Below are 20583 nucleotides of genomic sequence, written 5' to 3' on the forward strand. Positions count from 1 at the left end.
AGAAAGGAGTTTATAAGAGATATTGTAAATGGAAAAAGATCTTTATTGATTGGGGAGGTACCTTCTTGCTACTAAGGGTTTTTAATAGCCTTTTTTCCCTTAGCCTCTACTATGATGCCTCGTTAAAAATCCTTCTCCAGAAAAACCCTTTGATTTTGGGAAAAAATCATGAAGTTGGGAAAAGAGTACATCAGGGAGTAGAGTTCGCTTTTTAACTGTAGTACCTTTTCATATTACAAGCATGCCACGACCTTGGGAACTCACTGCCGTTCAAGTCGGTCACTTTGTAATAACCTTTTCCTAAGACTTTCTTGACCTTGTAAGGTCCCTTCCAATTAGCAGCGAGTTTTCCTTCCCCTGATTTGCTGACTCCAATGTCGTTTCTGATTAAGACCAAGTCATTCGGGGCAAATGTTCTTCGAATGACTTTTTTATTGTATCTTGTAGTCAACCTTTGCTTCAATGCTGCTTCTCTTATCTGGGCATCTTCTCGGACTTCGGGGAGCAAGTCGAGCTCCTCTTTGTGCCCTTGTATGTTTCCGATCTCGTCATGGAGAATTACCCTTGGGCTTTGTTCATTGATTTCTATTGGTATCATTGCTTCTACGCCATAGACTAGTCGGAAGGGCGTTTCTCCAGTGGCGGATTGGGGCGTTGTCCTGTAAGCCCATAACACTTGGGGGAGCTCTTCAACCCAGGCTCCTTTTGCTTCTTGTAATCTTTTCTTTAGCCCTGCCAGTATGACTTTGTTGGCTGCTTCGGCTTGCCCATTGGCTTGCGGGTGCTCCACCGAGGTGAACTGGTGTTTGATTTTCATACTGGCTACTAAGCTTCTGGAGGTAGAATCGGTGAATTGGGTTCCATTATCTGTAGTAATGGAATAAGGTATCCCATATCTTGTGATGATATTTTTGTAGAGGAACCTCCGACTTCTTTGAGTGGTGATGGTGGCCAATGGTTCTGCTTCTATCCACTTTGTGAAGTAATCTATTCCCACGATCAGGTATTTGACTTGTCCTAGCGCTTGGGGAAAAGGACCTAACAAATCCATTCCCCATTATGCAAAGGGCCATAGAGAAGTGATACTGATGAGCTCTTCTGGTGAAGCCACGTCGAAATTTGCATGCATCTGACATGGTTGACACTTTTTCACAAATTCTGTAGCATCTTTCTGCAAGGTCGGCCAGTAGAATCCAGCTCGGATTACTTTTCTGCCTAGTGACCTTGCTCCGAGATGGTTTCCGCAGATCCCACTATGTACTTCCTCTAATACCTCGGCAGTTCTTGAGGTCGGTACACACTTTAATAATGGTGTTGATATCCCCCTTCTGTAGAGAATATTTCTCACTAAGGTGTAGTGTTGTGCTTCCCTTCGGATCTTTTTTGCCTCTTTCTCCTCTTTAGGGAGGATGTCGAATTTCATGTATTCGACCAAGGGGTTTATCCATCCGAGGTTTAAACCGACTACCTCAAGTACTTCTTGTTTGTCTTCTATTTTTACTACTGAGGGTTCCTGGAGGGTTTCTTGGATCAGGCTTCTGTTGTTCCCTCCCGGCTTGGTACTTGCTAACTTGGATAGGGCGTCTGCTCTGCTGTTCAGATCCCGAGTTATGTGTTTAACCTCGGTTTCTGCAAAGCGCCCAAGGTGCTCCAGAGTTTTCTCCAAGTACCTCTTCATATTTGGGTCCTTTGCCTGATACTTTCCGCTTATCTGGGAGGTCACCACTTGTGAGTCGCTGTATATCATCACCTTTGTAGCACCGACTTCTTCTGCCAGCTTTAATCCAGCAATCAAGGCTTCATACTCTGCCTGATTATTTGAAGCTGGAAATTCAAATTTTAGGGAAACCTCTATCTGGGTTCCTCTTTCATCTACCAATATTATGCCTGCGCCGCTTCCTGTTTTGTTGGAGGATCCGTCTACATAGAGTTCCCGTGTAGTTGGTTTTTCCTCCTGATCCCCCTGCGTATTCTGCAACGAAGTCGACGAGGCATTGGGCTTTGATCGCCGTCCGAGTTTCATATTTTAAGTCGAACTCGGAGAGCTCTATTGCCCATTGAACCATTCTCCCTGCAACATCCGTCTTTTGGAGGATTTGCTTCATGGGTTAGTTCGTACGGACTCTTATTGTGTGAGCCTGAAAGTAAGGTCATAGCCTTCGTGAGGCTATTACTAAGGAGTAGGCAAACTTCTCTAGTTTGTGGTATCTTAGCTCAGGGCCTTGTAGAACTTTACTGATGAAATAAACTGGATGTTATCCGACCTCATCTTCTCTTATCAAGGCTGATGAGACAGCCTTGTCCGCTACGGATAAGTACAGGACGAGGTCTTTTCCAGATACTGGTCGGGTCAGAATAGGAGGTTGGCTTAAAAACTTTTTGAACTATTGGAACGCCTCTTCGCATTCAGGAGTCCACTCAAACTGACATCCCTTTCTCAATAAGGAGAACAGTGGAAGGGATTTTAGTACCGATCTTGCCAAAAATCTGGAGAGGGCTGCAAGTCGGCCATTCAGCTGCTGGACTTCTCTCAAACAAGTCGGGCTTTTCATCTCTAGGATGGCTCTACACTTATCGGGATTGGCTTCGATCCCTCTTTGTGTTAGCATAAATCCTAGAAATTTCCCTGCCTCTACCGCGAAGGCGCACTTTGCGGGATTTAGTCTCATCCCGTGCAGCCTTATGGTGTCAAAGACTTGTGAGAGGTCTGACAGGAGGTCGACTTCTTTCTTGGTCTTTACCAGCATGTCGTCAACGTATACTTCCATTAGACTCCCAAGGTGAGAGGAAAACACTTTATTCATCATCCTTTGATATATGGCTCCCGCATTCTTCAATCCGAATGGCATGACCACGTAGCAGAAATTAGCTCTGGGTGTGATGAATGATGTTTTCTCCTGGTTTGGCTCATACATTGGGATTTGATTATATCCCGAGTAGACGTCCATAAATGATAAGTATTGATACCTCGAGCTGGAGTCCACTAGGGTATCAATACTTGGCAGTGGATAAGGGTCCTTGGGACATGCCTTATTTAAGTCGGTATAGTCGACACACATTCTCCATTTGCCATTTTGTTTTTTGACTAGCACTACATTGGCTAGCCATGTTGGGTACTTGACTTCTCTGATGAAGCCAGCTTCCAGGAGCGCCTGTACTTGTTCTTCTACTATTAGGGCTCGTTCTGGGCCGAGCTTGCGTCTTCTTTGCTGTACAGGTCGGGATCCCGGATAAACCGAGAGTTTGTGGGACATGAGCTCGGGGTCTATCCCAGGCATGTCAGAGGCCTTCCAGGCGAAGAGGTCAGAGTTATCTCTTAGGAGCTTAGTCAATCCTTGTTTTAGAGTTTCCCCTAGGTTGGCTCCTATATGAGTATTTTTCCCTTCCTCTTTACCGACCTGTATCTCCTCGGTTTTTCCTCCCGGTTGTGGTCGTAGCTCTTCTCTGGCCCTTACACCGCCGAGCTCTATTGTGTGGACTTCTCTGCCCTTTCCCCTCAGATTTAGGCTTTCATTGTAGCATTTCCTTGCCAACTTTTGATCTCCTCTTACCGTTGCTATTCCTGCTGAGGTCGGGAATTTCATGCAAAGGTGGGGAGTGGATACCACGGCTCCGAGTCGATTAAGGGTAGCTCTGCCGATTAAAGCATTATATGCTGACCCCACATCAATGACTATGAAGTCTATACTCAGAGTCTTTGATTTTTCCCCTTTTCCAAAAGTGGTGTGGAGGGGCAAAAATTCCAGTGGTTTTATTGGTGTGTCCCCTAATCCGTATAGGGTGTCGGGGTAGGCTCTTAATTCTTTCTCATCCAACCCTAGCTTGTCAAAAGCAGGCTTAAAAAGGATGTCCGCTGAGCTTCCTTGGTCTGCTAGGGTTCTGTGGAGATGGGCATTTGCCAGGATCATAGTTATTACTACTGGATCATCATGTCCAGGGATTATTCCTTGCCCATCTTCTTTTGTGAATGAAATGGTAGGGAGGTCGGATGACTCCTCTCCGACCTGGTAGACTCTTTTGAGATGTCTTTTGCGAGAAGATTTGGTGAGTCCTCCTCCCGCGAACCCTCCTGAGATCATATGGATATGTCTCTCCGGAGTCTGCGGCGGTGGGTCCCTTTTATCCATATCATCTCGCTTTCTTCTTCCCATGACCGTCCGACCTTTCTATGAGATACCTATCAAGCCGACCTTCTCTAGCCAGCCTTTCTATCACATTTTTAAGGTCGTAACAGTCGTTTGTGGAGTGACCATATATTTTATGGTACTCACAGTAATCGCTGCGGCTCCCCCCTTTTTTATTTTTAATGGGTCTAGGGGGTGGCAGTCTTTCAGTGTTACAAATCTCTCTGTATACATCCACTATAGAAGCTTTCAGAGGAGTATAAGAGTGGTATTTTCTTGGTCTCTCGAGATCGAGTTCTTCCTTTTTCTTGGTTTTCCTTTCCCTCTCTTTTGTTGAGGGAGGGAGCCCAGGTCGCCAACTCAGGTCTCTCAACTTAGCGTTTTCCTCCATATTGATGTACTTTTTAGCTCTTTCCTGTACATCACTTAGAGAACCTAGGAGGGATTCTCCGACCTCCTATTTTATTCCCAGGAGGCTCGGTGCATGTTTCACTTTGTCTTTCTGGATAGAGAACCTCATCAAAAACTTCCTTGAGAGGTCTTCAAAACTAGTAACCGACCTCGGGGGGAGGCTATCGAACCACTTCATCGCTGCTTTCGATAGAGTGGTCGGGAAAGCTTTGCATCGCGTAGCGTCGGAAGCATCAGCTAGGTACATCCGACTTTTGAAGTTGCTTAGGTGATGCTTTGGATCCGTCGTTCCGTCATAGAGGTCCATATCAGGGCTTTTGAAGTTCCTCGGAACTTTTGCCCTCATTATGTCCTCGCTGAAAGGATCCTCCCCTCCTAAGGGCGGCTCTTCTCTTTCGTCACAGGAGTTGCGACCTTTGAGGGAGGATTCTAACTTTAAGAGTTTTCTTTCTAACTCTTTTTGTCGTTCTATCTCCTCTTTTAGGTTCTTTTCAGTTTCCTTTTGTCGCTCCCGTTCTTGTTCTAACTGTTCTAGGCGACTGTGGACTAATCCCATGAGTTCAGTTACATGGGATGGTCCCTCTTTCTCTGATTCACGCCCTTCTGAAGAGTTTACCTTCGGGTTTTTTACTCCGGAGGTACCTTCCCTGTGTTGATCATTAATTTCCTGGTGGAGGGTGAAATCCGCATCGTTATTGCCTGTGTCCAGGTTCTCTTGCTCAGAATCTGTCTCCACATGACCTTCTTCGTGGGATCTGTCCGCCATCAGTGGTTGAACTCTCGGGTCCCCGGCAACGGCGCCAATGTTACGGTGGGTAACCGAATATTGATGGGCTAAACGGCGTTGATTGGCCCAAATGTGTGAAGGAGGAGGATTCCGAATGGGTCTGCAACTCGGGGGTCTCCGTCCGACTTGTTCGTGCGAGGAGATGGGGGTGGTACCTGCAAAGACACTCCGATGCCTAAGTTAGCAAGAGTGTGAGCAGATCTAGAGAGTATTGGACTTAGAGATACCTGAGGGGTGTCAGTGTATTTATAGTGGTGAACCAATAACCACCGTTGGAGTAGTGCCATATTTTTAGGGTGTTAACCGTCCCATTGTCTTAGGGAGGTTAAGATATGACTCGTGGAAGTGGTTAGAGAGATTCTAGGGGCAGTTACTCATTTGAATGAGTGTTTATCCGCCAGCTAATCTCGTGCCTGACTTCTATAGAACAGGTCGTGGTGGGTACCGACTTCATAGGATGAGGATTGGTACTGGTGAGGCCCAACCCTTTGGATTAGGTCTTTTCCTTGATCCTGAGCCTTTATTATTGGGCCAGAGTATGAACAAGTATCTAAAATATGCACAAAATCCATCTTTCCTCCAACAGAATTGGTTTTCATCCATTTAGAATATCAGAAAGAGTTTAACTTGGCCTAAAAAACAAAAAATATTTTTAACGAAATGAATAATATTATACATTTAATTTTTTTTATAAGCTAAATTTAATTAAATTAGTCTAATATAATAATTTTTTATGATTAGCATTATTGCAAGTTTTATTATTTAACTTGATAAAATTTAGTTCATAAAAAAATTTAAATATATAACATTACTCTAACAAAACACTAATCTGAATTATTAGTGTATATTCACTAAATAGTTTAAATTTGTCTTATTTAACATTCATTAATTATAATAAATACTAAATAAGATTTTTAACTATTTTTTATTTTTTTTGTTACCAAACATTTTGCTAACTAATTTGGTAGTCATCAATAATAAATAATAACATTTGAAAAACAATAAACAAATAGTAAAAAATTAAATGATCTTATTATTTAATATTTATTAATTATTATTAAAATTATTATATAAATTTATATATAATAAATATATAATTACAAATATTATGTATATAAAATTATAAATATATTTATGTTATATAAAATATAACTTTAGAAGTCTCTTTCAGACATTATCGAACGATAAATTTAGTGTCTTTCTCTATTTATAACCTAATCCTAGGAAGGCCTTAATTAATTGTTCCCTCATTAATTGGTAAAAAAACAACATATCCATTTCCCTTCTTATATATTATATATTATGCTCACACACACCTCTATTGAAGAGTCATGCATAATAATTAATATAGCTAGCTAGGACTACTAATTTTATACATAACAACAAATTTCAAAGGTTAAATTGGTCAATTAAAATTCAGAGCATCAAATTAAGTTTTACTAGACTATTTTACTATGCTAATTAAATTAATATATAGAGTAGTAATAATATTGTATCCTACTAATCTTCTGGATATTCTTTGAAAACCTTTCAGATAAATTACTAATTTCTCAAATATATATATATATATATATATATATATATATATATATATATATATATATAATAAATAAGAAAGCTCAAGGACATTTATATATTATTTAATAACTACAACTTAATTTGGCGTTTCAAACTGCACCAAAACACACATACCCATTCATCTTGTTCAGAAGCTTCTGCATGGTAGTGAATAATGGAAATATTATTTGGATTATTCCAATGAGCATATTTATTATTTTCTCTACAAAACTTTATTTTTATCTTTTATAAATCATATACTTGAGGCTTTTCAATTCCTTTTCAATTTCCATGGTTGGTTGGTATGTAACTATGAATGTTTAGCCGTAAATTATTGAGTGCCTAATTAATATTTAATAGTAGTGAAATCTAAAGGAGCTCAAGATCAAGTCTTAAGCATTGAGCAATGTCCATACATTTGTCAAAGAGATAATATTATTGTAAAATTCAACAATATACATATACATATTTATTATTGCTAAACTCACAATGAAATTTTGATCAATTTTGTTACAAAATAATGGATGCATTTTCATTTTTAAAGTATGAAAATTTGAATAAATTGCTAAATTCGTCTCTAAAAAATTACTCTTTCTTTAAATTGATTTTCAAAATTTTTTTTTAATCAAATTCGTCTTTCGAAGATTTTAAATTAGTCATGTTAGTCTTTTCGTCACTTCTATTGCTAACAACGTCAAAAATTATTTATGTGACACGTTAAATAATACCACACATATTACAATACATATTTGACATTCTTAATTAGCTACTAACATAATAAATTTATACAATTAGATTAAATCAATCTTAGATTAATGAGTAATGACATATATTTTGAGGGCATTAAAATTTTTTAATTTAAAATTAATTTGTTCTAATTTCATAAGTTTATAATATTAACAGTTAATAATTAGGATAGTCAAGTACATAATATATATGGTGTCACTTAATGTCTCGTATCAACAAATTTTAATACCGTAAATAACAAAAATGACAAAAAGAATAATCTGATCATCAACTTAAATTTTTAAAGACAAAATTTAATTAAAAAAATTTTTAGAAAATCAATATGAAAAATGAATGATTTTTTAAAAATAAATTTAATTATTTACTCATGAAAGTTTAGATTTGTATTCGTATAAAACTTTTGTTTGTTAAATATGTAAATTAATCTGAAGTGCGTTGTTGCGTCCAATAGTGTGTTGTTTTAGACTTTTGGAGAATAGTTTGTGTGTCATTATTTTATTTGTAGCTTCAACATACTAATTGTGTCATTATCTCTCAAATCTCTCTTTCAAATATTTTAGTATAATGGAAGAACACGTGTCCTAATACTCTTTAACATCTCTTTTACTATGAGGGTTGCAAATCTAGAGTAATATAATTGAAAAATATTATATAATTTGTCAATTATAAGTTAAATAAAAATTTAGTTTGTTGAGTTATTTATCTATTAAATTTTTTCTGTTAGCTTAAGTTTTAAAATAAAAAAGTTTATAATATAGTATTAAAATTTTTATGATTAAAAAAAATCTAAAATTTGATTCTTCTTAAACTATAAAAAAATTTAATATAAAACAAATAAAAACTAAAGCGAGAAATAAATTTTATGCAAATTTTATTAAGAAAAATTATTTCATTGTTATCATTTAAAATATATCTATGAGGAAAAGTTTGAATTTTCCCCCTGAAATTATTAGTTATAAGTTTTATTTTATTTGTTTTTGATTTGCTATTCCTTATATCTTAAGGATATATACTGCTGTAAAAAGATGCATTTGATTTACTAGTCCTGTTTTTATTATTATTAATAATGCTCCACATTCATATAATTTCCGTAATCAAGTCAATCAAATTATTTTTTATTTATGCGCTCTCTTTCTATTAACGTAAAGCTTTTTTTTTCAACATAGAGCTTTTTTTTCTTAACGTAAACCTTCTCTTCGTTCTTCTATCTCAACGTAAACCTTCTCTTCCTCAACGTAGAGCTTTCGTGTTCTTCTCTACTTTGATTTCTATAACATAAAATTTCGTATTATTCTTCGATTTCTTCTTCATTTTCTTCTTCGACTTGTATTGCATTTAACTTCTTTCTATTCTTCTTTGTTTTTTTTTTTCGATCTGCATTGCATTTATCTTCGTTTTCAGATTTTAGATTTTTTCTTTATTTTCAGATTTCAATAGCATATCAAAATATTGAATGATTCTACTTCAAATCAATTGAATGAGAGCGACTTTGATTATTCTTCTAAATCGAATCAAGCGAACAAGGTTCGAATTATTCAATTTTGAATTGAATTGAATGGAATGCAATCGCTAAATCCAGTTGTTTATGAACACAATTTTCTGTTCATTTAGTATTGTACATTGGTTTTATGTTGATGGTATTTCTCGGTTCATTCTAGACACAGATGTTCTGAATTTGAATTTATATAATGAACAATATTCAGTTTATTTAGTATTATACAGTGGTTTCACTTTGATAATATTTTCGGTTTATTCTAAACGCATGGTGTTTCTGAATTCGAATTTATATAATGGACAAATGTTCGGTTCATTTGGTATTATACAATAGTTTCGCTTTAATAATATTTTTGGTTCATTTGCAGTTTAAGTATGTTGTCGATGAATAATTTGTCCCAATGGTTAGAATGACTTTCAAGACAAATTGAATGGAATGGAATGAAATCTAATACAATTGAATAAAGTGATAATAAATAATTTCATTCTTTTTGGTTAAAAAAAGGCTCAATCATCAACAAAAACACATTAAATTTATTTTTAGACCCAAATGAATTTCAATTAAACTAATGAATGAACCGAAATTACTTAAAGAATAAAAAATTTAGTCAATACTTATCAACAGCATCAACTGAACCTCAATTATTACACAAATAAACCGAAATAAATTAAGAAGAAGAGGAGGAGAAGAGAAGAAAAACCTGCATGTACGAAGAAGAAGAAGAACGGTTTTCATATTAAAGCGCAAAAAGTAACGTTGGAGATATTGAGCACGTGTACACGCTCTTTTAACTAGTGTGATTTTTGTTGATGTTGGACATGCTTAATTCAACTTGAATGACAAAAAAATTTGGATGTGTATCTGATCCGTTTCCTTATATATCAAGAGATTTAAGGCTTCATTAAACTAATTAAAAAAAGAAAAAATAAATAAATGTCAAATTATTTATAAAATATTTGTCTCTATCTTTCTTAAATTGATCTTTAAATTTTATAGTCATATTACACACACATGAAAAATCAACAATCAATAATTAATTATATATATATATATATATATATTATAAATATGTATAAATACATGATAATTAATTTAATAATTCACTCTTTGTTATGCGTAGAAAACATTAAAAAAAAAACCTTCAGGGGAAGCAGACATCATGACGATGCTTTAATAGTATTTCAACATACATACATAAACAGATAAACATATATATATATATATATATATATATATATATATATATATATATATATATATATATATTTCAAAGATAAAAGAAATGTTTTATATATAAATATGGGGAGGGAAAAAAATCAATGCAAAAAGACAATAAGGATTCCTGTTTAGTGATTGAGTTATTGGGGTCTAAAAACTGTTCAAACATGGTGGCCAGAAATTAAAGCAGTGTTGCTCATTGTTTTTTATTAAACCCCACCAAGAAAAATGACGGAAAGTGAATAATTGACGAAGGTGATGATGCCTCTTGTTTTATACAAAAAGGATAATACATAAAATCAACAACTTTATTATGATTATAAAAGCAAAGATTCCACATCAAAATGGAAGGTAGAGATAGCGTACAACTTAATGAAATGATGTATCTATAATATATATTTTTTTCATTTTCTTTTTTAAAAATTCTTTTAAGGGTGTGATTAATTATGACCTTTTTCTGTTGTTATTAAGCCTTTTGAAGAATTTGAACGATAGTGCTACTTTACTTATATACTAGAGAATTTGCTTATTGTTTATTAAGATAGTTTTCATAAATTTTATATTTTTATTTATTTTTTATATATAGAAGATAGGTATAGTATTGTGTTTAAGTTAGACTTTCATTCCTAGTGACATATTAATTTAATTTGAGTCACTCTAATAATTAGTTTATTCATCAATTTAAATAAATATAAAAAGTTTAAATTTTGTTTTGTATATATAATAATTATTAATCAATAATAAAATTTTTAAATAAAATTCAGATCTACATAAGTTCTTTATCTATATAATAATAATAATAATAATAATAATAATAATAATAATAATAATAGTAGTAGTAGTAGTAGTAGTAGTAGTAGTAGTAGTAGTAGTAGTAGTAGTTTTATTTATGTTAAAGTTGTATCATTGATTTGGGACTTGATGACAACCCTTTCAAGTTTTTAGCAAGATTTAAAAAATCTCCGCCTTTGAACTTGCTCAATAATAGTGTGAGTTCTTGATTAAAATACAAATATATAGAAGTTTACGTGACTCATAATATCTATCAAAATATGTGTATGATATAATATATACAAAATTCATTGCGTCTTCTCCCAAAGAAAACGTCAATTTTTGTCATGTCATTTTCTTTGGTGCATGCTTGTGCATGATCGACCATGTCCTTTATATATGTGTGGGTAGGATTGGAAGAAGAAATTTGTTGTAGAGTTATATGAGATTGTAAAAAATATAAATGTGATTAAATTTATGATTAGTATTAAGAATTCTTTGTGTAGTAATATATTAGTATTTTTATTCGTAATAATATTACGAAAATATAATTTTTTTAAAATTATATTACTCTTGATATTATAGATTATGATACAAAAAATTTATAGCATTAAATTATTTTTATAAAAAAATCGTAAGGGACAAAAGTTTTCGTCGACTAAGAAGACCAAAATTTCTGTAGATAAAAAAATTGAACAATAAATTTTTTAGTTATTATTTTCATATGAAAGAGTTTAAATTTTTTTACTAATAATTAATTTTAATATTCGTTATCTAAAATTTAAAATAATTTAATATATATACTTTTATATTTGATTAGGTGTTAAATTTGTTGCACAAATAAAAATAATTAATTTTTATACTTGCTATTTAAAAATAATATTTTTTACTCTCTATATATAAAAATATAATTAGATATTAACATAAAAAAATTATATTGATAGTTACAAAATTAATTCAAATTTATTTTTTAAAAAACAATTGAATCTTAATTCTAACTTTTAATAACAATATTAGTATTTTCTCCAAATTATATGTAATAAATATTTGAAAAAGAAAGAATTGAAAATACAGATTAGAAAGATAAGTAATACAAATTTAAAACTAAATAAAAAAATACATATAATAATATTTTTTATTTAAATTATATTATATTATTAATTTTATTTTTTGTAGAACAAAAATGTAGAGAAAAATAGAGAATGAGAGAAAAAAGAGAGAAAGATAAAGAAGAAGAATGAGAGAGGGAGTTTGTTAATTTTAAAAGTAAAAAAAATATTTTAATTATAATAAAAAAATATCTGGTGACATATTTTAATTTGTCATATTACAAATATAAAATATAAAATTTTAATTATATATAGAGTGGGAATGATAGATAGAAATAGAAAAAAGAGAGAGATAGATAAGAAAATGTAACAAGGAGGTTTATTAATTTTAAAGAGAAATATTTTCTCTAAATTTTAATAAGAGAGTGTCATGTGATACATTTTAGTTATTACATTAGTTAATAATGTATAATATAGCTATATTTGAATTTTAACATTTTAATTTTAATTTTAATTTAATTTAAATATAATTAAAAATGCTATATTATTTATTTTAATTGTTAAATTTATAATTAGTAATTGATAATGATATATAAGAGAAATAGAATGAGTGAAGGAATGAGAGAAATAAAAAAAAAAGAAAAAAGAAAAGATGAAGAATTTTTTAATTTTAAAAAAATATTTTAATTACAATAAAAAATAACATATAATATATTATTAATTATAAATTAATAATATATAATAAATATTTGTCCTTTTATTTTTTTTTTTTTGAGTGTTGGATGTATAGTGTTTATTTAGTCTCCAAAGTAAAAGTCAGTTTTGAAGGCAATAGCCTCTCTATTGGAAATCTGTTTCCAACGTTGTGGGCTATATGCTGTGAAGAAGAAAAAAACATGGCCCAAAAGGAATAATGGTATGCAAAAAAAAAAACGTAATAAATCCATCCTGACCCAAAAGAAAAAAAAATCCACCAAATAACTTAAAGGGCGACAAATATTAAATAAAACTGCATTTAAAAGAGAAATTAAGATTAAGATATAGAGACTAAAAGATAAAGATTAAGAGATAGAAATTAAATTAAGTATTTGTATTGTATTTTATATAAAATCTATTGAACTGAGTTACAGTTTAGTATTATATTTAATTTAACATAAATTAAATATAGAGATTAAAGGGTTGATTTGAAATTTAAAAAGTTAAATGAGAGTATTTTTAAAAAATATTATTTAAGTTTTAGTTACCATTTTTAAATATTTTAGTTCTCTGTGTCTCTACTTTTTAAAAGTATTGAAGAGACTGTAATTTTTGTGTCTCAAAACTAAAATTTTAATTTTAATCTCTAATCATCAAACACAATACTCAATCTTAATCTCCTAATTTTAGTTCTAATACCAAAAAACAAACGCAACATAAATGCCTTTAAACACTGGTAAGAGAAAATAAATGCTTTCTCCATACAAATTAGAATGTCAAAATACAACACATTTACAGGAAAAAAAATAATAAACCATAATATAGGCTAGTTAGGTAAAAAAAGCTTAAAAGTAAATTTGAGATTCTATTTTTTTGATAGCAAAAATTTACATATAATTATTTTTATATAAAATTGATAGTTGAAAATTATTAAAAGATAATTTAATTAAATATATTAAATTATTTAACAATTTTTAACTATCAATTTTTATTAAGACAACTATAATTTAGTGTCTGTTGATAATTATAGAGAGGCGTTATTTCTCTTTTTTTTGTGAGATTATTACCCCTGTTATTTTTACTTTGTAGTATATTTAGTTTTTTTTTTGGGCTTTTAGATAAAAAATTAGTGAAAGAATTAGCCGAATTAATAGTTAACCGATAAACCTTCTAAACTAGTCGGTTTATTTAAGGATTTTCAGTTTGGTATCAACCTTCTCAAAATAGTGCCGTTTAACCTAAAAAAAACTGTAATATTCCAAACGCAGCCTCTCAGTTCCATTTCTCTCTTTCTCCTTGAAAATTGAATTTTTTTTTTTTGTTGTATCGACTAAAAAATTGCTGCATGTATAAGATGAAATTTAAATTTTTAGTACTTATTTAAGCGAAAGAGTGAATTGACCACTCTATCAATCTATATTAATTAAATAATATTGATGTTGTTGCTCATATATTATTGGCTTGTTGCTGATAATTACTGATGAGTAATAATTAAATTAAAAATTATTGAATTTAAATATTTAAAATTATATATTAAATTTTTAATTAATATTTAATTAAACCGATCGAATTTGGATTGAATTTTGATTAACTATTAAACTAGTGAACTAATTATTTTACTGGTTCAGTGATGGGTTTGGTTCTTGCAACCTTCCAACCCTAACAAACTCAGCCACCGTCCCATCGCCGAGCTCTTTTGCTCTGGTAGAGGGTGCTGTTGCCGCCAACTAGAACAGACTGTGGGTGCCATTGTTGCCTGTGGAAGGTCTGTTCGCTTCTCCTCAATCCTCTTCTCGTCGACGTCGCACGAAGGCTTGCTCGGAGTTGTTGGAGTTGCCGCCACAAAAGGCTGCTCTGTCGTCCCCTCTGCTCGCCTTTCCGTTCTCCATCGCGAGCAACGTCTGCTTGCTTCTTCGAGTGACGTTGCCGTTCTGTTCGTCTCTCTACTACGATTCTACTTGTTTTACTCTATTCTTTATCACTGTTTTTACTTTTCTTTTTTTTTATGATTTCATTTATTTTATTTTTAAAATTATAGGTTAAACTAAACTCAAATAAATTCGTAATCTTCATTAGTTCGGTTCTCGCAACCTTAATTTTTGTCTCCTTATTTATGATCTATTGTTTTTTTCTTACTAAAATTGGTTTTTGGTTAAAGCATTTTTTCTTTAGCTTGACTGGTTTGATGCCTGGTCCTGTTTTCAAAACCTTGTTGCTGATACAACCTCTGTGATGAAGGTCGAGGAGACCGCAGTACAAGAACAAGAAGTTGCTGCATTCACCAAATAAACAAGAGGACGACAAGTGTAGAGGAAAACGAAAACCCTGATATTGGTACACCTCACCACCAGACGAACCTAATTGCGTTAAATCTAAATTGAAAATGAAGAATAAGAAGACTATGGAAGTTGCAGTGAAAGAAGAAAATGCCGAGAATGAACCTAATGGCTCAGAATCAAAATTGAAAGATAAGAAGAAGAGATTGTTGAAGGAAGCAGAGAAGGCGGACAAGCGAGGTGTTTGCTATCTGAGTCGGATCCCCCCTCACATGGACCACGTCAAGCTTCGTCACATTCTCTCTCAATTCGGAGATATACAACGCATCTTTCTTGCCCCTGAAGGTCTTCTTTAATTCATGTTTTCACTTGTTTTTCTCAATTTTTGAAATAATGAAATTAAAGCACTCTAATACTTGAAGCGTTTTTATTTTGATTTTGCAGATTCTAGTGCTCCAGTCTCAACTAAACGGTCGCGGGGTGCACGAGACCAAGCGTACTCAGAAGGGTATTTGTTTTCTTTTTGGCAAAATAGCAAAAAACCCTGCACTTATAGATTTTGGGAAGATATAAATAGCTCATAACATACTAACGGCTCTTTGGTTTAAGAAAATGGTGAAGACCATACCAAACAGCCTTGAAAAGTAGCATATTTTGACGAGCTTAGTTTTGTTGAGTTCAAATGTTTGTGTAGATAGTTTTCAAATTGTAGTGAGATTTTCTGTGCATCATTTGTGGTCTGAGCCTCTGGGAGAATTTCTTTTCTCTCACGTGTACCTTTTTTCAGAACTGAAAATTGGTATATAAAATGTTAATGGTTTTATGTTGGTAGGAATTGATCATTGGTAGGAATTGATCATTGGATCTTTCTCTGTAACTGCGTAGGTGGGTTGAATTCAAGAATAAACGTCTAGCAAAGAGGGTTGCCAATATGTTGAATGGTGAACAGATAGGTATGCATGTATGAATTTGAGTTGTGCTGGCTCTTTGTTCTTGATTCTCAAATGGAAAATCATAATGACTTCTCATTGATTCTATAATATCAGATTCTTTACCTCACATCCATTGCTATTATATGATGTGGTGTTTAGTTTTGCTTATAGTAGATAGTAGTGGAATTATTATATACTTCTATGGAAATAGGAATTTTGTCCGATCAATGCATGTCTTATCAACCTTTCAGTGATAAGCTTAATATGGTGGAAAAAGAAAGGAGGTCAAGATTCAATTATACATATGCTTAGACCATGCTGAGATCAGAGTCCTTAGGTTTTTGGACTCTGTCTGGTGCTCAGTTCATGGTTTCTTAAAGGACTTTACTATTTCTAATTTATCTAGAAATTGGGCTTCTGTTATCCACTTTATGGAGGACATCTTATCCTCCTGCCTTTATAAGTCTCTTCTTTATAATTAAATTTCTTCAGTAAAAATATACAGGAAATAAATAGTATGCGATGTGTTTATTCTGGTGTTCACTTGTAGTAGCAGGACTATTCATTGAGTGGTTTGTTCCTCATAGATTTGGTTGTCAAGTTTCAATTTTCTGATTTGCATAACTTCATGTTCTTTGTCCAGGGGGAAAGAAGAGGTCATCGTTCTACTATGATCTTTGGAATATTAAATACCTAAGTAAATTCAAGTGGGATGATCTCACTGAAGAACTAGGTAGGACTATACAATCCGTATCTTGTTTTCATTTTTTGATTAACATATCTTGTTTTTATTTAGTTAAAGCTTAAACGAGTCTTGTTACAACAGCATTAAAGAAAGCTATTCGGGAGCAAAAGATAGCTTTAGAACTTTCTGCTGCCAAGAGAGAGAGGGACTTATATCTTTCCAAAGTCGATAAGTCACGTGCTTTGAATGCAATAGAGGAGAGGCTAAAGAAGGTACTCTATCCAGTCCAAATTCTATTGAATACAATTTTGAAGGTTGCATTTGGAGAAAATTTCATGTATTAATATGTCAGACAAGAAACTTATGTGCTGGTTAAAAACTGATTGGTGAACAATCTCACTAGCAAAAAAGAGGATAAAATAAAAGTAAAAAAGAAATATGCTGCTGTCTCTAATCTTCATTTTATAAAAGACTCACACCTTTGCCTTACTTAGTTTGTCCTATACTATTTTCTAGTAGAAGAGTAACTGAAGATTTCCATGAGGAAATAAGTTAAAATATATATTGAAATGGTTGTCCAATAGTTGGTGCTTTAAATTGAGCAAGCAATGAAGTTTACAACCAGGACTAATTTGAAAGTGTCATGCTGCAACAACAACAACACAACAACGACAACAAAGTTTTGTCTTATTAGGTGGGGTCGGCTACATGAATCAAACGACGTCATTGAGCTCTGTCACGTATCATGTCTACAGAGAGACCGTTTATATGTAGATCTCGTTTGACCACCTCATGGACGATCTTCTTAGGTCTTCCTCTATCTTTCACCTTTGTCTATCTTCCATCTCGTCCACCCTCCGGATTGGGTGTTCTGTCGGTCTTCTTCTCACATGTCCAAACCACGTGAAACGCGCTTTTACCATCTTTTCTACAATGGGTGCTATTCCAACTCTCTTATATCTTCGTTCCTTATTTTATCCAATTGCGTATGACCACTCATCCATCTCAACATCTTCATCTCTGCCACACCCAACTTATGTTCGTACTCCCCTTTGGCCGCCCAACACTTCATACCATAAAGCGTAGCCAGTCTTATAGCCGAACTTACATTTTATATATTCCATCTTGCTACGGCTTATGCGCAGACCATACACTTCTAGAGTTTCTCTCCATAAGTCCAATTTCTTATTTAGGTTTTCCTTTGACTTTTCCATAAAGACGATATCATCGGCAAAAAGCATGTACCATGGCACAGGCTCTTGGATGTGCTCTGTGAGTACTTCCAAGATTAATGTAAAAAGATATGGACTTAAGGATGATCCCTGGTGTAATCTTATACCAATAGAAAATTCATCTGTCACACTACCTTGAGTCTTCACATTTGTTGTGACCCTATCATACATGTTTTTAATTGTACGAATATATGCAATTCTTACTTTCCTCTTTTCTAAAACCTTCCATAAGATCTCCCTTGGCACTCTATCTATCGTATGATTTTTCCAAATCAATAAACACCATATGTAGATCCCTTTTATTACTACGATACCTCTCCATCCCTTGAAAGTATCATGCTGCATAGTAAGAAAAATAAGAAAACCGACTCAATGAATGTTGGCTAAAACCTATTGGTCACTTAGATTTTCCCAATTTGTGATGTCACGTATGCTTTACTCATTTGGCTTGTAATTAAAGTTCCTTGCAAGTTCTGATATTTACTACTTGCCTAAGTTGCCTTTAGTGCTATGCCTATGATTATCAAAGTATTTTCAAACAAATTTCAGACAATTTATGCTTTTTAATTAATTCAAATTCAGATGAATTAAAATATTTTACAAGTATGGAATTCCAATGCTTATATCTCTGTTATTCACAGTAAACTATTTTTTGGATCCGTTGGATTGCTTTGAATTTTGGCTTTTATAACTTATCTTTACGGGGACTATTTAGCTCCATAAAACTAGGGTAGATTTACATGCTGGCTATGATTTTCATTTGTAATGTAAGATCATATTTTGGATTATTGATGTATCTAGTTAGTTTCCTTATCCTTCATCTGTATTTGTGAAGAACAATGTACTTGTGGAAGTTTGTTATTTTCATTGCCATACACCCCATGATCTATAATTTCAAAGGGTAATACTATGGTGAAGATTGTTTTCGAATGAAGAGGGAAGATAGTTCTTTTTACAGGAGTAAAGGTCAAAAACAAAATAAAGATCATGTGCAATGCACATGTCCTCTATTAATTTAGTGAGAATCTCTACTCTTGGCCCAATTCTCCTCTTCACCAAAGAAATTTTCAATTTCAAATTCACATTATGATTATATATGGAGGTTAATTTCTGATGCCATTTCAATTGGTCTCAACAGAAGCAGAAGATTCAACAAGACTCTGGACAAGTCGCAAAAGTGATTCGCCATTTCCCCCAAACGAAGCCAATAACCGCTACTGCTAAAGAAAGTAAACCTGGACTCTCTGATGATATACTGGATGCTGTAAGAATCAATGTGATTTTGATTTATAACTAAATAATTCATGTTTTGGTGTATCTCTTTCATTTATTTAGGCCGTAGCTTAATGTATTACACCCTTTACAGGTATTTGGTGGTTCGTAATCCATGTATTGATACTTCAACATCAGGAGTTCAGAACCCAAAGAATAGCACTGCCAATTTTGTAACATGCATATAGCAATTTTCTGTATTCAACTTTTTTTTGGGTAATATCTAGAAGATATTGTTCTTAGTGATTGAAGGTTTTTGACGTGGAAAATTGAAGTAATCTAGAAATATAATAGTGTGTTTTTGTATGCAGTGAATTTTGTTATATTGCTATACGCCTTCTAACTTTTAGTTTTAGCCTTGTAGGCTCCAATTATATTAACCGAAGTTCGATATTTGGATTAATTGTTGGTGGAAATTTAGGTGCAGTTAATTTCAAGTGAAGTGACATTGATAATTGAGGGTCGTTAGATGAAAATTTAGTTAAATTATTCAAATCATTTAATAATTTTTAGCTATCAATTTCACATGAAGTTGATTGTATATGAGTTTTCACCTTAATTGTTATATTGAATTTTGTTGTGTCATGATTCACATTTTATATGTATACTTTAATTTTATCCTCAATTAATAAACATATCAAATTTGCTTGCTAACATTTGCCGAATGAGTTACCAGTAGCTTCTAAATTTCTAAATTTGTTAATAATAAAAAATATTTTAAAACGTGACTACAGTATAGACACTAAAAAAAACTGTGACTACAATATCAAATTATTAACAATATTAAACTATTAAATATATATTTTCACAACGATTTTAGAAACCAGATTTTAATGTGATGTTTTATAAGTATAAATAAAAAAAAATTTAGAGAACCAATTTCATATTCAATAACTTGAACAACTTTTTAAATTTTGAAAAAAATTCTTGTAAAAATAAAAAAATACCTAAAGAACCAATCTAATCTAATGTTCATACATATTCACAGTACGCGCTGAAAATAAAAAGCGCACAAACTCTTGTTTCGCTTTAGCCACGTCTGTGCCCTATCTAGCGTTGGCGTTTGCCGCAACACGTAGTGCCATCCATTCCCAAAATGTGATTACAGTATCAAACTATTAAAAATTATATTTTCACAACAGTTTTAGAAATCATATTTTAATGTGATGTTTTATAAGTATAAATACAAAAAAAAGAGAAAGTTTAGAAAACTAATTACATGTTCAGCCAACTTGAACAACTTTTTAAATTTTGAAAAAAAAATCAATAAAAATAAAAAATCCTAAAAAACAAATCTAATTTAATGTTCACACACATTCATAGTACGCACC

The 20583-nt window shown here is 32.6% G+C and overlaps 1 protein-coding gene across 1 annotated transcript; it reads left to right on the forward strand.

Moving 5' to 3' along the window:
• The first annotated feature begins 14112 nt into the window (after positions 1-14112).
• On the forward strand, positions 14113-19562 carry LOC112801924 (pre-rRNA-processing protein ESF2). The gene is made up of 8 exons (XM_025844873.3): positions 14113-14788; positions 15094-15476; positions 15576-15639; positions 16017-16084; positions 16707-16796; positions 16890-17020; positions 19119-19244; positions 19347-19562. The coding sequence occupies exons 2-8, from the start codon at positions 15239-15241 to the stop codon at positions 19362-19364; spliced, it is 735 nt and encodes a 244-aa protein (XP_025700658.1). The 5' UTR covers positions 14113-14788; positions 15094-15238; the 3' UTR covers positions 19365-19562.
• The last annotated feature ends 1021 nt before the right edge of the window (positions 19563-20583 follow it).

The sequence above is a fragment of the Arachis hypogaea genome, chromosome 5 (assembly GCF_003086295.3).
Source record: "Arachis hypogaea cultivar Tifrunner chromosome 5, arahy.Tifrunner.gnm2.J5K5, whole genome shotgun sequence".
NCBI classification, from domain to species: domain Eukaryota; kingdom Viridiplantae; phylum Streptophyta; class Magnoliopsida; order Fabales; family Fabaceae; genus Arachis; species Arachis hypogaea.

Coding starts and splice junctions, on each gene's coding strand:
- LOC112801924 (XM_025844873.3), top strand. CDS start 15,239: ATGAAGAATAAGAAGACTATGGAAGTTGCAGTGAAAGAAGAAAATGCC. Junction 15,477..15,575: donor CATCTTTCTTGCCCCTGAAG/GTCTTCTTTAAT, acceptor TTGATTTTGCAG/ATTCTAGTGCTCCAGTCTCA. Junction 17,021..19,118: donor TAGAGGAGAGGCTAAAGAAG/GTACTCTATCCA, acceptor TGGTCTCAACAG/AAGCAGAAGATTCAACAAGA.